At 39.4% G+C, this 16,740-nt stretch overlaps 1 protein-coding gene across 2 annotated transcripts in view; it reads left to right on the top strand.

Moving 5' to 3' along the window:
* The window catches only part of kcnq1.2 (potassium voltage-gated channel, KQT-like subfamily, member 1.2), a 202,821-nt gene that overhangs the window by 9,987 nt on the left and 176,094 nt on the right, over positions 1-16,740 (top strand). For both annotated transcript variants that reach the window (XM_058076401.2, XM_058076398.2), the window contains exon 3: positions 15,316-15,406. In XM_058076401.2, the coding sequence (XP_057932384.2) occupies positions 15,316-15,406 (91 nt within the window). The remainder of the gene's footprint in view (positions 1-15,315; positions 15,407-16,740) is intronic.

Genomic DNA, 16,740 nt, shown 5'->3' with positions numbered 1-16,740 from the left:
AAGCAGATTAAGGCTACTGTAAAAAAAAAAAAAACATTCTTGGAGCAAAATATGTTGACTAATGTATGAGAACCTATTGATCTGTTTATATGTTTGAGTGAATAAGCATATAAAACATCATGCAGAGCAAAGTCCGACTAGAGTAAATCCATAATGCAGGCTAAAAGCAGCCCAGTTGCTCCAGCCAAAGATCGAGGGGGGCTAAAACCTGCCGAAAAAATGCTGAAGTAAATAGGCTTATCTGTATCATTGGCACGTCATTAATGCACCAACATGGCAAACACATCTGTCATCCTTTCAAATCATTTCATATCAAGTTTATTTTCGTAAGGAGCAATAAAAAAACAATAAAGTGTACAAGTCATTGTTTTGTTATTTTTTGCGTTTGAGGTTGAAAATGCATGACTTCACAATCCCTGCTTTGTTTGGACTGGCCCTTGAAGAAGCCGCCATTTTTTCCTCAAAATCGTAAATTGTTGCTTGTTTTTAACAAGCCCTGTTGTGTTTTAATTTATCCCCCGATTTCGATGTCAACATATTTATGCGTAGCCCAAGCCTCCGACGCTCACAGTGGTGTCAATATCTTGAATTGTTTGTCCGCAAGAAGCTTTTGTTCGGCATGAAGTTTTCTGACTGTGTGCTGATTCTCAGTCAAAATGGCCGCCACCTGGTACGGTTTAATGGAGTTCCATCCTTTTCTGCTCAACCTCCCACTGGAAAATGCTCCTCGTAGCCCTGTTTGTAGTCATGTGAGACTCCACTAATTCCCTTCCCAGCCGATACCACGCCAAATTTAGGGTGGTGTTGATACTGATCAATAACAATAACAATACTTTGTCCACAACTCATGTGTCTGGTACATTTTAAAAGTAGTATTTTTCAAATGAAGCACAATTCATGATAAAGCATTAAGCTGTGTTATCAATGGTATCGCTATTTTGGTATCGATCCTCACATTACTACTCACATGACTACTGTCAGCCATGGTTCAGGACTGCATGGCGAATTGGAAAATCACATAAGACATCATGTCGAGACACTACAACTACAGGAGTGCATAGGCACTTTCAGTACTTGATGCTATCTTACAAGGTGCTAGCATGCTAATTGATAGCATGTTAGCATTCCATCTAATTTACTCATGTCTAAATGCAAATACACACATGGCATGATGTAGGGACACTATGGAACTGCCTTGGAACATTCGGCCTTGTTAGGTGCTACCATGTTAAGTGTTAGCATGTTAGCATTTTAGCTAATTCACTCATGTCTAAATGCAAATACACACATGTCATGATGTAGGGACACTATGGAACTGCCTTGGAACATTCGGCCTTGTTAGGTGCTACCATGTTAAGTGTTAGCATGTTAGCATTTTAGCTAATTCACTCATGTCTAAATGCAAATGCACACATGGCATGATGTAGGGACACTATGGAACTGAACTGCCTTGGAACATTCGGTCTTGTTAGGTGCTACCATGTTAAGTGTTAGCATGTTAGCATTTTAGCTAGTTCACTCATGTCTAAATGCAAATACACACATGTCATGATGTAGGGACACTATGGAACTGCCTTGGAATATTCGGTCTTGTTAGGTGCCACCATGTTAAGTGTTAGCATGTTAGCATTTTAGCTAATTCACTCATGTCTAAATGCAAATGCACACATGGCATGATGTAGGGACACTATGGAACTGCCTTGGAACATTCGGTCTTGTTAGGTGCTACCATGTTAAGTGTTAGCATGTTAGCATTTTAGCTAATTCACTCATGTCTAAATGCAAATACACACATGTCATGATGTAGGGACACTATGGAACTGCCTTGGAACATTCGGCCTTGTTAGGTGCTACCATGCTAAGTGTTATCATGTTAGCATTTTAGCTAATTCACTCATGTCTAAATGCAAATACACACATGGCATGATGTAGGGACACTATGGAACTGCCTTGGAACATTCGGTCTTGTTAGGTGCTACCATGTTAAGTGTTGGCATGTTAGCATTTTAGCTAATTCACTCATGTCTAAATGCAAATACACACATGTCATGATGTAGGGACACTATGGAACTGCCTTGGAACATTCGGCCTTGTTAGGTGCTACCATGTTAAGTGTTAGCATGTTAGCATTTTAGCTAATTCACTCATGTCTAAATGCAAATGCACACATGGCATGATGTAGGGACACTGGAACTGCCTTGGAACATTCGGCCTTGTTAGGTGCTACCATGTTAAGTGTTAGCATGTTAGCATTTTAGCTAATTCACTCATGTCTAAATGCAAATGCACACATGGCATGATGTAGGGACACTATGGAACTGAACTGCCTTGGAACATTCGGTCTTGTTAGGTGCTACCATGTTAAGTGTTAGCATGTTAGCATTTTAGCTAATTCACTCATGTCTAAATGCAAATACACACATGTCATGATGTAGGGACACTATGGAACTGCCTTGGAACATTCGGCCTTGTTAGGTGCTACCATGTTAAGTGTTAGCATGTTAGCTAATTCACTCATGTCTAAATGCAAATACACACATGGCATGATGTAGGGACACTATGGAACTGCCTTGGAACATTTGGTCTTTTTTAGGTGCTACCATGTTAAGTGTTAGCATGTTAGCATTTTAGCTAATTCACTCATGTCTAAATGCAAATACACACATGGCATGATGTAGGGACACTATGGAACTGCCTTGGAACATTCGGTCTTGTTAGGTGCCACCATGTTAAGTGTTAGCATGTTTGCATTTTAGCTAATTCACTCATGTTTAAATGCAAATACACACATGGCTTTATGTAGGGACACTATGGAACTGCCTTGGAACATTCTGTCTTCTTAGGTGCCACCATGTTAAGTGTTAGCATGTTAGCATTTTAGCTAATTCACTCATGTCTAAATGCAAATACACACATGGCATGATGTAGGGACACTATGGAACTGCCTTGGAACATTCGGTCTTGTTAGGTGCTACCATGTTAAGTGTTAGCATGTTAGCGTTTTAGCTAATTCACTCATGTCTAAATGCAAATGCACACATGGCATGATGTAGGGACACTGGAACTGCCTTGGAACATTCGGTCTTGTTAGGTGCTACCATGTTAAGTGTTAGCATGTTAGCATTTTAGCTAATTCACTCATGTCTAAATGCAAATGCACACATGGCATGATGTAGGGACACTGTGGAACTGCCTTGGAACATTCGGTCTTGTTAGGTGCCACCATGTTAAGTGTTAGCATGTTAGCATTTTAGCTAATTCACTCATGTCTAAATGCAAATACACACATGGCATGATGTAGGGACACTATGGAACTGCCTTGGAACAATCGGTCTTGTTAGGTGCTAACATGTTAAGTGTTAGCATGTTAGCATTTTAGCTAATTCACTCATGTCTAAATGCAAATACACATGGCATGATTTCAGGACACTACTGATCTGTCTTGGCACTTTCAGTACTTCGTACTATTTTGCTAAGTGCCGCCATGCTAACTATTAGCTTTTTAGCTATTTTACTCATGTTTAAATACAAATACTCACATTGCATGATGTAGGGACTGGTTCAATTCCACCCTCTGCCATCTCTGTGTGGAGTGTGCATGTTTTCTCCCCTGTGCATGTGTGGGTTTTCTCCGGGTACTCCGGTTTCCTCCCACATTCCAAAAACATGCTAGGTTAATTGGCGATTACAATTTTTTTTCCAACTTTGATCTTGTTTTAATCTTTGCTTCTTAACCAGTTTTACTCTACATTATAGCATATTTATTTAACGACTATGAACCCGTTTTACAATTTTACAATAAACTCAGAAATCACATGAAACCACTGTCTTTCACCCAAAGACACGACAAGGAGCATTTGGTTTATTGATAACATGGACTTTCTGCTGTTAGCTGCTGGGGGATAACTCATTGTTACAAGCAGCAGTGATGAAAACAGACTTTGGTCGAAAACTTTCCAATATCTAACCCAGTTTTCTGATGTGGTTCTAGAAGCTTTTCTGTGCTAATTGCAATACTGCATGTCACTGTTTCACAGGCATCAGCAAACAACATGTTTGCACCTGTAGTGACAGGGGCATTGGGCTGAATATGGCGTGGAATTAATGTGGAATTAATGTCAGTTTTTATTGTCACTTATGACATTGTGATATAATGTGGTGTGGTTTATTCAGAGTATAAAAGAACAGATAATAATCAAGATAATCTTTCATTGTGATGCAGTCGCCACAAACACCAAGCCTTTCCATTGGTGGTGACGCTGTATACCACTCACTGCAGCCTGTCGGGATGACTTGGGAAGCTCCACATTTACACCAAGATCCTGACTCCATCACCCCTCAGCTGCTAAAACTTGCTGCTCATCCCTTGTATATTCAGGTTCTGAATCCTCATTTGTCCAAAAGTATTTGTCGTCAGCAGCTCTCACAAAGTCTGATTAGCAGTTACAAACTAACACGTGCTTGACACGCTGTTGTTGTTGACGGAACTAGTGCTAGTTCCTATCTATGGGCGATGTGAAATCAGTACGGCCGGGAAATAAGTTGAAATATTTAAAATGATCAAAATATGACATCATGAACTTAGCTGACAGGAAGCAATACGTACAACAGCTAGGAGAATACACATCTGCAAGTTCATATATTACGTGTGGAGTTCCCCAGGGGTCAATACTGGGGCCAAAACTGTTCAACTTGTACATCAATGATATCTCCAAAGTTACGAAAGATTTAAAGCTGGTATTATTAGCGGATGATACCACTGCTTTTTGTTCTGGAGGGAGTGCAGACGAAATCATTAGAAAGGTCAGAGAAGAAATGGTCACACTAAAAAGATGGTTTGATGATAATAGATTGTGACGGTGTGGACATTGAAAGGGTGAACGAAAATACATTTCTGGGGATCACAATAGATGAATATGAAAATATACTTCTTTTGGACATGTGGAACTGTGAACTGATGCACTCAATTGTAATCTGATGCATGTTCAAATGAAATCAAACCATTACCATTACCATTACATTACCATGGATATCATGGATGTACCTGTTACTGCATGGTCACAGCATGTATATATATATCATAAAACAATAACAAAATGGAAATAGGTGTGTCCCATGACGTGCATCGTTAGCTCTCTCATGCTAACTTTAAGATGTGTGTTCATAATAAGGAGTTTCACGTAAGGACTGTGGGCAAAATTGCCCCAAAAGTGTAGTTTTCCTAATTTTCTTTTTCTGTGCTTTGTACTGCGTTGTGGACTCTGATAGAGCAGCTGCACATAATAACTCGCACAGAAAGCTTTTTAGATCTTCCTAATTCTTCACCTCTTTCTACAGCGTTTTGATGGATTTCCTGCGACCAAATTGATCTGTTTAATTTATTCCAACCATGGCCTGCCTCCAGGCAGGACCAATCCGCTGTGATCAGTCACACTCCCACACGCTCCCGAGGACTTCCGTATACGTAGGTCCACGTTTACAGAGTGCAGGCAATCTGCAGCCCATATAACAAAATCGCAGATTGCATTGATGTCAGTAGTACTCTGTTTTACAAAAAACATCCAAAACTGCCCAACTTCTAAATGCACAAATCCCATTATCTAACTCTTTGGCATCATTTAATATACGAGAATACAACATTGTAACAACATTTATACATCAGAAAAGAGGAAAAGCATGTTAGGTCCCCTTTAAACGTGTGCAGCGTTTGCACAAGTGATGCTGAAGTGGGTTTTGTACTCACTGCAGGGACGCTGTCGTCAGTAATTCCAGCCAAAGCCACAGCTGTTTTGTTTTAATCAGATCCCAAGGGTTTTGGCCTCGACTAAACAAGGTTGGCTAACCCTGTCCTGTCCTGTCAGGAGCAGACACATCCCCTCTGCTGGTAGTGCCGTGTGCGTTCGAAAGGTATAAATACAGACATAGGTATATAATTAAATTGTAATTATTTCAATTATGTTGTCATTTTTCCAATCTTAATAAAATTTTTTGGGTGCGCGGGGGGTGACATTTATTGCACATGCATAGGAGAAATCATGTTGCCTGATGTTTACGGTCTATATCTGTAAAGTGTCAGCGCCGCGCTCACAATAAATCAGGCCACTACCAAAAGGTAACGTTACACATTGGAGCTGCCGCTCATAGAGCTCATACATACAGCCATATGTGTTGGATCCCGAATCCGATCCGGAAGTAGAGACTGGACAGTCCCAAGTTTCTCAAGGAAAGAGGTTACTTCAAGACGTCTCTCAATGGTACGTAGCTTTAGCAGTTTTCCGTTGTAATGTGTATTGCTGGATTACAGTGTTTAAAAAAACTTGGGTAGAATCACTAATTGGAGTGGAAAAAGGCTATTAGTAACCCCCGCTAATGTGAACAAAAATAAATTTCTGGGGATCACAATAAATGGAAATACTTCATATTACAAATATACAACATAAGGTGGCAAGAAGTATTTCAGTATTGAACAAAGCAAAATTTGTTTGCAATCAGAAATCACTCCACACTCTTTATTGCTCTCTGGTTCTACCATATCTTACTTATTGTGTGGAAATATGGGCTAATAACTATAAAAGCAATCTTCACTCGCTAAATGTACTGCAAAAAAGGTCAGTAAGGATAATTCATAATGCCGCCTACAGAGAACATACTAACTCCTTATTTCTAAAATCACAAATACTTCAACTTGCTGATATAGTTGATCTTCAAACAGCTAAAATAATGCATAAGGCTAAAAATAAGCAATTAGCTAAAAATGTCATCCAATACTTCTCTACAAGAGAGGAGAAATATGATCTCAGGGAAGAAGTACATTTGAAACACTTCTATGCTAGGACTACGTTATGCTAGCCATAGCATTTCAGTATGTGGAATCAAACTATGGAATGGATTGAGTAAGGAAATCAAACAATGCACAACGATGAGCCAATTCAAGAAACAATACAAGCAGTTGATGTTTGCTAAATACAAGGATGAAGAGTCTTGAACCAGTCATGATGTGCTATATATATCACTATATTGACACTTACTATGGTACCCATTATGGCATTGGATGCTCATATCACCTCCTACTTCGGTACGAGGTGCATTATTTAAAACCCCCACAAAAAAACCCTTAAACTGTATTATGGAAAGCAGGAAGTGAACAAATGTAACAGTTACTGATTGTAAAAGTGCCAGATGGAGGGGTAGGATTTAATAAGCTTTGCTTCTTCCTACTCCTTTTGGACACGTGGAACTGGGAACTGATTATGGGATGCACTCAATTGTAATCTGATGCATGTTCAAATGAAATAAAACCATTACCATTACCAATGTATGCTATAATGCTACACAGACAAGTGCTTTTGCTCTATTACTTAGTTAGGACACTGATAAATTGTTATTTACTGTTTGCTCTTTTGACTCTTCCACATGACCAAGTAACGTTGGAAAGGCAGAGGGTTTCAGCAAGTTTGTTGGCTAGCCCAGCTGCATATTGGCCCATGTTCACGACACAGTCCAGTGTGAAATGCCGTTGACAGATTAAAATGCATTTTTTTTGCTGGTAGGGAATCAGGAATCCAACCACTTGTATCTCATGGAATTGTCTTTAGGAATTGTAAACAAATGTGCCATTGCGTTTCGAGGCATTGCTAGCAATTAGACAGTGGAGCAGTGCTTCGAGGAGGGCGGGGGAAGCAGAACTTAGGGGAAGGCACAGAGTTTATTATAAAAGAAAGTCCGTCCTTCTGTGACATCACAAAAGGGGCAGTTTTACCACGCCTTTTGAAACCAAGTGTTTTGAGCCATCCCAAACTTCTTTCAGGGCTCAAACTTCTTTCAAAGCGCAAACCTCATTATCTGAAACTTTGGCATCGTTTAACACAAGAATACAACATTCTAACTACATTTATAGGTCAGAAAAGTGGAAAAAGCATAATAGGTCCTCTTTTAAAGAAAAGTCTCAACCTGTAATGCAAAACAAGATTTGTTTGTTCTTCTACTTAGCGATAACCAGATTAACCCTTTGTTTCATTTGACATTAACATGACCTCTATTTATTTGGATGGACAGTTGCGTCCCCTTCCTCACGTCCTGCACTGCTCGCCTGATCATTCCCCGTCCCTCCGGAGGCTGTCAGCTTCAGCAAAGTTCAATGTCGTAAAGGTCATGAGGTGGGGTCAATGCTAAGTCAATGAGTAAGTAGCCCTTAAAACTCGGGAAATGTAGAACTACCGCTTTAAGTCAGTTGCAGTTTGACTTAATATTGTGGTCATGGTTTATTGCTAAGTCAATGAGTAAGTAGCCTTTACATCTCGGGAAATGTAGAACTACCGCTCTAAGTCAGTTGCAGTTTGACTTAATATTGCGGTCATGATTTATTGCTAAGTCAATGAGTAAGTAGCCTTTACATCTTGGGAAATGTAGAATTCCCGCTCTAAGTCAGTTGCAGTTTGACTTAATATTGTGATCATGATTTATTGCTAAGTCAATGAGTAAGTAGCCCTTAAAACTCGGGAAATGTAGAACTCCCGCTCTAAGTCAGTTGCAGTTTGACTTAATATTGTGATCATGATTTATTGCTAAGTCAATGAGTAAGTAGCCCTTAAAACTCGGGAAATGTAGAACTACCGCTCTAAGTCAGTTGCAGTTTGACTTAATATTGTGATCATGATTTATTGCTAAGTCAATGAGTAAGTAGCCCTTAAAACTCGGGAAATGTAGAACTACCGCTCTAAGTCAGTTGCAGTTTGACTTAATATTGTGGTCATGATTTATTGCTAAGTCGATGAGTAAGTAGCCTTTACATCTCGGGAAATGTAGAACTACCGCTCTAAGTCAGTTGCAGTTTGACTTAATATTGTGATCATGATTTATTGCTAAGTCAATGAGTAAGTAGCCCTTAAAACTCGGGAAATGTAGAACTACCGCTCTAAGTCAGTTGCAGTTTGACTTAATATTGTGATCATGATTTATTGTTAAGTCAATGAGTAAGTAGCCTTTACATCTCAGGAAATGTAGAACTACCGCTCTAAGTCAGTTGCAGTTTGACTTAATATTGTGGTCATGATTTATTGCTAAGTCAATGAGTAAGTAGCCTTTACATCTCGGGAAATGTAGAACTACCACTCTAAGTCAGTTGCAGTTTGACTTAATATTGTGGTCATGATTTATTGCTAAGTCAATGAGTAAGTAGCCTTTACATCTCGGGAAATGTAGAACTCCCGCTCTAAGTCAGTTGCAATTTGACTTAATATTGTGGTCATGATTTATTGCTAAGTCAATGAGTAAGTAGCCTTTACATCTCGGGAAATGTAGAACTCCCGCTCTAAGTCAGTTGCAGTTTGACTTAATATTGTGATCATGATTTATTGCTAAGTCAATGAGTAAGTAGCCCTTAAAACTCGGGAAATGTAGAACTACCGCTCTAAGTCAGTTGCAGTTTGACTTAATATTGTGGTCATGATTTATTGCTAAGTCGATGAGTAAGTAGCCTTTACATCTCGGGAAATGTAGAACTACCGCTCTAAGTCAGTTGCAGTTTGACTTAATATTGTGATCATGATTTATTGCTAAGTCAATGAGTAAGTAGCCCTTAAAACTCGGGAAATGTAGAACTACCGCTCTAAGTCAGTTGCAGTTTGACTTAATATTGTGATCATGATTTATTGTTAAGTCAATGAGTAAGTAGCCTTTACATCTCAGGAAATGTAGAACTACCGCTCTAAGTCAGTTGCAGTTTGACTTAATATTGTGGTCATGATTTATTGCTAAGTCAATGAGTAAGTAGCCTTTACATCTCGGGAAATGTAGAACTACCACTCTAAGTCAGTTGCAGTTTGACTTAATATTGTGGTCATGATTTATTGCTAAGTCAATGAGTAAGTAGCCTTTACATCTCGGGAAATGTAGAACTCCCGCTCTAAGTCAGTTGCAGTTTGACTTAATATTGTGGTCATGATTTATTGCTAAGTCAATGAGTAAGTAGCCTTTACATCTCGGGAAATGTAGAACTCCCGCTCTAAGTCAGTTGCAGTTTGACTTAATATTGTGATCATGATTTATTGCTAAGTCAATGAGTAAGTAGCCCTTAAAACTCGGGAAATGTAGAACTCCCGCTCTAAGTCAGTTGCAGTTTGACTTAATATTGTGATCATGATTTATTGTTAAGTCAATGAGTAAGTAGCCTTTACATCTCAGGAAATGTAGAACTACTGCTCCCAGTCAGTTGCAGTTTGACTTAATATTGTGGTCATGATTTATTGCTAAGTCAATGAGTAAGTAGCCCTTAAAACTTGGGAAATGTAGAACTACCGCTCTAAGTCAGTTGCAGTTTGACTTAATATTGTGATCATGATTTATTGTTAAGTCAATGAGTAAGTAGCCTTTACATCTCAGGTAATGTAGAACTACCGCTCTAAGTCAGTTGCAGTTTGACTTAATATTGTGGTCATGATTTATTGCTAAGTCAATGAGTAAGTAGCCTTTACATCTCAGGAAATGTAGAAATACCGCTCTAAGTCAGTTGCAGTTTGACTTAATATTGTGGTCATGATTTATTGCTAAGTCAATGAGTAAGTAGCCTTTACATCTCGGGAAATGTAGAACTCCCGCTCTAAGTCAGTTGCAATTTGACTTAATATTGTGGTCATGATTTATTGCTAAGTCAATGAGTAAGTAGCCTTTACATCTCGGGAAATGTAGAACTCCCGCTCTAAGTCAGTTGCAGTTTGACTTAATATTGTGATCATGATTTATTGCTAAGTCAATGAGTAAGTAGCCCTTAAAACTCGGGAAATGTAGAACTACCGCTTTAAGTCAGTTGCAGTTTGACTTAATATTGTGGTCATGGTTTATTGCTAAGTCAATGAGTAAGTAGCCTTTACATCTCGGGAAATGTAGAACTACCGCTCTAAGTCAGTTGCAGTTTGACTTAATATTGCGGTCATGATTTATTGCTAAGTCAATGAGTAAGTAGCCTTTACATCTTGGGAAATGTAGAATTCCCGCTCTAAGTCAGTTGCAGTTTGACTTAATATTGTGATCATGATTTATTGCTAAGTCAATGAGTAAGTAGCCCTTAAAACTCGGGAAATGTAGAACTCCCGCTCTAAGTCAGTTGCAGTTTGACTTAATATTGTGATCATGATTTATTGCTAAGTCAATGAGTAAGTAGCCCTTAAAACTCGGGAAATGTAGAACTACCGCTCTAAGTCAGTTGCAGTTTGACTTAATATTGTGGTCATGATTTATTGCTAAGTCGATGAGTAAGTAGCCTTTACATCTCGGGAAATGTAGAACTACCGCTCTAAGTCAGTTGCAGTTTGACTTAATATTGTGATCATGATTTATTGCTAAGTCAATGAGTAAGTAGCCCTTAAAACTCGGGAAATGTAGAACTACCGCTCTAAGTCAGTTGCAGTTTGACTTAATATTGTGATCATGATTTATTGTTAAGTCAATGAGTAAGTAGCCTTTACATCTCAGGAAATGTAGAACTACCGCTCTAAGTCAGTTGCAGTTTGACTTAATATTGTGGTCATGATTTATTGCTAAGTCAATGAGTAAGTAGCCTTTACATCTCGGGAAATGTAGAACTCCCGCTCTAAGTCAGTTGCAGTTTGACTTAATATTGTGGTCATGATTTATTGCTAAGTCAATGAGTAAGTAGCCTTTACATCTCGGGAAATGTAGAACTCCCGCTCTAAGTCAGTTGCAGTTTGACTTAATATTGTGATCATGATTTATTGCTAAGTCAATGAGTAAGTAGCCCTTAAAACTCGGGAAATGTAGAACTCCCGCTCTAAGTCAGTTGCAGTTTGACTTAATATTGTGATCATGATTTATTGTTAAGTCAATGAGTAAGTAGCCTTTACATCTCAGGAAATGTAGAACTACCGCTCCCAGTCAGTTGCAGTTTGACTTAATATTGTGGTCATGATTTATTGCTAAGTCAATGAGTAAGTAGCCCTTAAAACTTGGGAAATGTAGAACTACCGCTCTAAGTCAGTTGCAGTTTGACTTAATATTGTGATCATGATTTATTGTTAAGTCAATGAGTAAGTAGCCTTTACATCTCAGGTAATGTAGAACTACCGCTCTAAGTCAGTTGCAGTTTGACTTAATATTGTGGTCATGATTTATTGCTAAGTCAATGAGTAAGTAGCCTTTACATTTCAGGAAATGTAGAAATACCGCTCTAAGTCAGTTGCAGTGGGACTTAATATTGTGATCATGATTTATTGCGTGTGGCACAAGACACAATTATCTGCCTCCTCACTGGAGTCATCAGCTATTTAGACGCCAATGACAGTGTGTTGGCTCATTTTGTGTCCACTGACTACTCTAAAGTACATTCATTTTGATAATATTATCCCTTGGGAAGGTATACTGCATACAACAAGGATTTAGCACAGTATTACTTGTATATAACCCCCAAAATGTTCTTATAGTAGTCATGTCAAACACGGCAGTGGCCATATGTCAATGACATGGCACCGGGTGGAGCGTCAAGGGAGTGCCGCCCCGGAACGTCTCTTTTTAAACCCTCACCTGAGCCCTTCTCCTCTTGTCTTGGAATTGTTCCGTTGAGCCTCGCCGCCATGGTAACCTTTGGCGTGCCTTTGGGCTTTTCATTTTCACAAATTGTGTGTGTGTGGGGGGGGGGGGTTGCTTGGGGTCAAGTAATCCTCAGTCAGTAAAATCACTGGCCCATCTGCCCAATGTGTCAAAGACTTTAAGACTTTTAAGAGTCTTTCAGGCATGACACTTGAAGGGTGTCCAAAATGTGTTTCCCCTAATCATACTCTAACTCGAGATGCACAGACTGATATTGTGATTCACACCAAAACAATAATCCTAGTCGGAAAGTGGCCTGCCCTTTTCCAGTGGCGTTATATGCACAAATGCCGAAAATAGTCCTATCTCGCAATGTTAAAGAGTCCTTAATCAGCTCTTCCTTATTCCATTTCCGACAATTGCTGAAAATTCCATCCATTCAGATTTTCTCCAAGTTATTTTGAACACAAACAAACAGAGAAACGGATAAATTCTGGCAAAAACATAATGTCTGCCATGTGCTTGCACTTTGCAGATGTAAAAATAAGATACATTGAGATCCACTGTTATTAGATGCTTGTTGGATGTATCAATGTGAATGATAATACACACTTGCATAACATTTTTCAGCATATGGCGTGTAATCCATCTTGTATTACACAGCAGCACAATGCACCTTCTGCTCTGCTGTACCGCTTGTTTTTTTTTTATTTATTAAAAAAAGCGAGTCCGATGCCGCCGCATGCAAACATCACTACATGTCATGAAAAGCACTCCAAAGATGTGTCCAAAGGATTATTTCTGGGATCGTTAAAACACACACAAATGATTCTGCTCTTAATCCCGCCCACGGTTTGGAAAAGACCTGGCAAAGCCGATCCACCCTTCCCCCCTGACCCACCAGCCCCCTCCTAAAGGTCTCAAGCAAATTCAAATGTGAAACAAATGAATGAGTAAATGCATAATGCTGTGCTGTTATAATTTAATGTACACTAAATATTCGGTTGGAGCTCAAAAAGGGAAATTCTGTCTATCCAGCTATCAGGCTCATGGGCACTTCTTCCCAGGACAGGAACTCACTGCCCCCTCCCACATCTCCCCCCACCTTCCAGGCACTACTTTACTAATGACTGGATATGGGGCACAGGCTTATTCAAAGATACGCTACTGATAATGTGTCCCAAAATGTACATCCTTCCCATGGCTGAAATAAATTCCCATGCCACTCTCAACATCCACACTACATTTGACTGACATTTATTGTCACCATGGACAGTTTGCATGTTTAGAAACTACATACATTATTTGGATGGAAAACAACATTTTTTATTGTTTATGTTGTGATATACAGCTAGGAGGACCAGGGTTCAATCCCACCCTCGGCCATCTCTGTGTGGAGTTTGCATGTTCTCCCCGTGCATGCGTGGGTTTTCTCCGGGTACTCCGGTTTCCTCCCACATTCCAAAAACATGCTAGGTTAATTGGCCACTCCAAATTGTCCATAGGTATGAATGTGAGTGTGAATGGTTGTTTGTCTATATGTGCCCTGTGATTGGCTGGCCACCAGTGCAGGGTGTACCCCGCCTCTCGCCTGAAGACAGCTGGGATAGGCTCCAGCAACCCCCGCGACCCTCGTGAGGATAAGCGGTAGAAAATTAATGAATAAATGTTGTGATATAGTCACAAAAACAAGAAAAAAGGATCAAAGTGAAAGTTATGCTATCTTGCTTTTTTTGTTGGGAACTGATATTTTTCTGAAACTTACAAATGTTCTATTGCTGATTATTAAAGAATGGAAAAAGGTAGAAACAAACTTTTTTTTTCTGATGAAAGTCGAGAGTCTCATCTTTCTGTTAGATTCCATAGCTATACTGTAGACTGTATGGCTGTATAAAAATTGTCTTAATTGTCTAAGCCATAGCATTTCAGTATGTGGAATCAAACTATGGAATGGATTGAGTAAGGAAATCAAACAATGCACAACGATGAGCCAATTCAAGAAACAATACAAGCAGTTGATGTTTGCTAAATACAAGGATGAAGAGTCTTGAACCAGTCATGATGTGCTATATATATCACTATATTGACACTTACTATGGTACCCATTATGGCATTGGATGCTCATATCACCTTATACTTTGGTACGAGGTGCATTATTAAAAAACAAACAAACCTTAAACTGTATTATGGAAAGCAGGAAGTGAACAAATGTAACAGTTACTGATTGTAAAAGTACCAGATGGAGGGGTAGGATTTAATAAGCTTTGCTTCTTCCTACTCCTTTTGGACATGTGGAACTAGGAACTGATTATGGGATGCACTCAATTGTAATCTGATGCATGTTCAAATAAAATAAAACCATTACCATTACCATTAAATGTCTGGGACTAAAGGGGTAAAATTTTGAAAAATGGTTGGGGTTGAATGAGTTAACTTCATTCATTCATTCATTTTCTACTGCTTATTCTTACGAGGGTCGAGGGGGTGCTGGAGCCTATCGAACTCAGGTCTTCCCAATCTCCTGACTGTGTGGCCTACATGCTCACCATTCGTCCATGAAGTCATCAGCGGTTGATTCTCCAAAATGTTAACACCAAACATGTTTTTATAGTTTTATATTGTTAAGAACAGGAACATGTAAGATATTTCTTCCATTATTCTTCATATTAAAAGCAATCAAGTCGGAGACTTGCTAAAGTGCAATGTAAGCCATGCAAAATATGATATATCACAGCAATTAACTGATTATTTGCATTGCTGTGTGCTTCCTCCCAGCTTCCTCATGGTCCTGGTGTGTCTCATCTTCAGTGTCCTGTCCACCATCGAGCAGTATGCAGACTTTGCCGCCGGATCGCTTTTCTGGATGGTGAGTGCATATACAAACATAAAACCACTATTTAAAAAAATCATTTTTTTATTAGGAATATCAAATTTAAATATTAGTCAATGACAATACAACTGAACAAAAAATGCAGTTTTTAAATGAACTTTTTTATTAATGGAGAAAAAAATCCAAACTTACTGGTTGGGCCATCCTTAGCAGCAACAACTGCAAGCAAGCGTTTGTGATAACTTGCGATGAGTCTCTTACAGCGCTGTGGAGGAATGTTGGCCCACTCATCTTTGCAGAATTGTTGTCATTCAGCCACATTGGAGGCTTTTTAAGGTCACAGCATCTCAGCATCAACACCACTGAGTATTTTTCCAAAGGTCTTGGGGATCATCAAGATGTTTTCTGGCAAAATTAGGCCGTTTTTGCCCAGTGTCTTTCTTATAAGATATGCCTTTATTCGTCCTTCAGTGGGGAAATTTGTAAAAGAAGCACCCAACGTGCGGCTCGAACCCACGACCCTGAGATTAAGAGTCTCATGCTCTACCGACTGAGCTAGCCGGGCTAGTTATGGTTATGGTGGAGTCATGAACACTTTTTATGAAGCAAGTGAGGCCTGCAGTTCTTTGGATGTTGTTGTGGAGTCTTTTGTGACCTTTTGGTCATGTTGTTTGGTCTAGAGACCGTACCACTGAGGAAAAGACAGGAAGCAGAAGTGTAGGTAGCACAGATGAGGATGCTGAGGTTCTCATTGGGAGTGACCAGGATGGATAGGATCAGGAAGGAGTACATCAGAGGGACATTAAATGTTAGAGGCCTTGGAGATAAAGTCAGAGAGGCCAGACTGAGATGGTTGGGGGTCATGTCCAGAGGAGAGATAGTGAATATATAGGTAGAAGGATGGTTTATGGATGTTGTGAAGGAGGACATGAGGGTAGTTGGTGTGAGAGAGACAGATGCAGAAGACAGGGTTGGATGGAGGAGATTGATTTGGTGCGACGACCCCTGAAGGGAAAAAAAACCCAAAGAGAAAGAAGTTAAAGCCAGTGGTGGATCTACGTAGCGATGGACCATATGGGCAATTGGCAGGGGGCGCTGTGGACGGCAGACGGGTGCTCTTTAAAGGAGTGATACTTGTGCCCCCAAACATGATCAAACGTAAAGGTATAAAGATATGGCGATATAGCATCCATTTATGGACACCATATTATGGAATGTATATGATCAAATAAGCTAACGTTACTTGTTGGCTATAGACTAACTGCTGTTCATTTATTTTTCCAAAGAGTTTCCAATGTGTAAATGTGATTTCATTAAAAAAAAAACAATTTAAGGGGATCTTGTGAAATAAATCAGTAGTTGGAAAAAGT

The sequence above is a fragment of the Doryrhamphus excisus genome, linkage group LG1, assembly GCF_037039965.1.
Source record: "Doryrhamphus excisus strain RoL-2023G ecotype Guam linkage group LG1, RoL_Dexc_Guam_v1.1, whole genome shotgun sequence".
Lineage (NCBI taxonomy): Eukaryota > Metazoa > Chordata > Actinopteri > Syngnathiformes > Syngnathidae > Doryrhamphus > Doryrhamphus excisus.
Note: the sequence above shows the minus strand (reverse complement) of the source record. Positions and strands in the feature narration are given on the sequence as shown.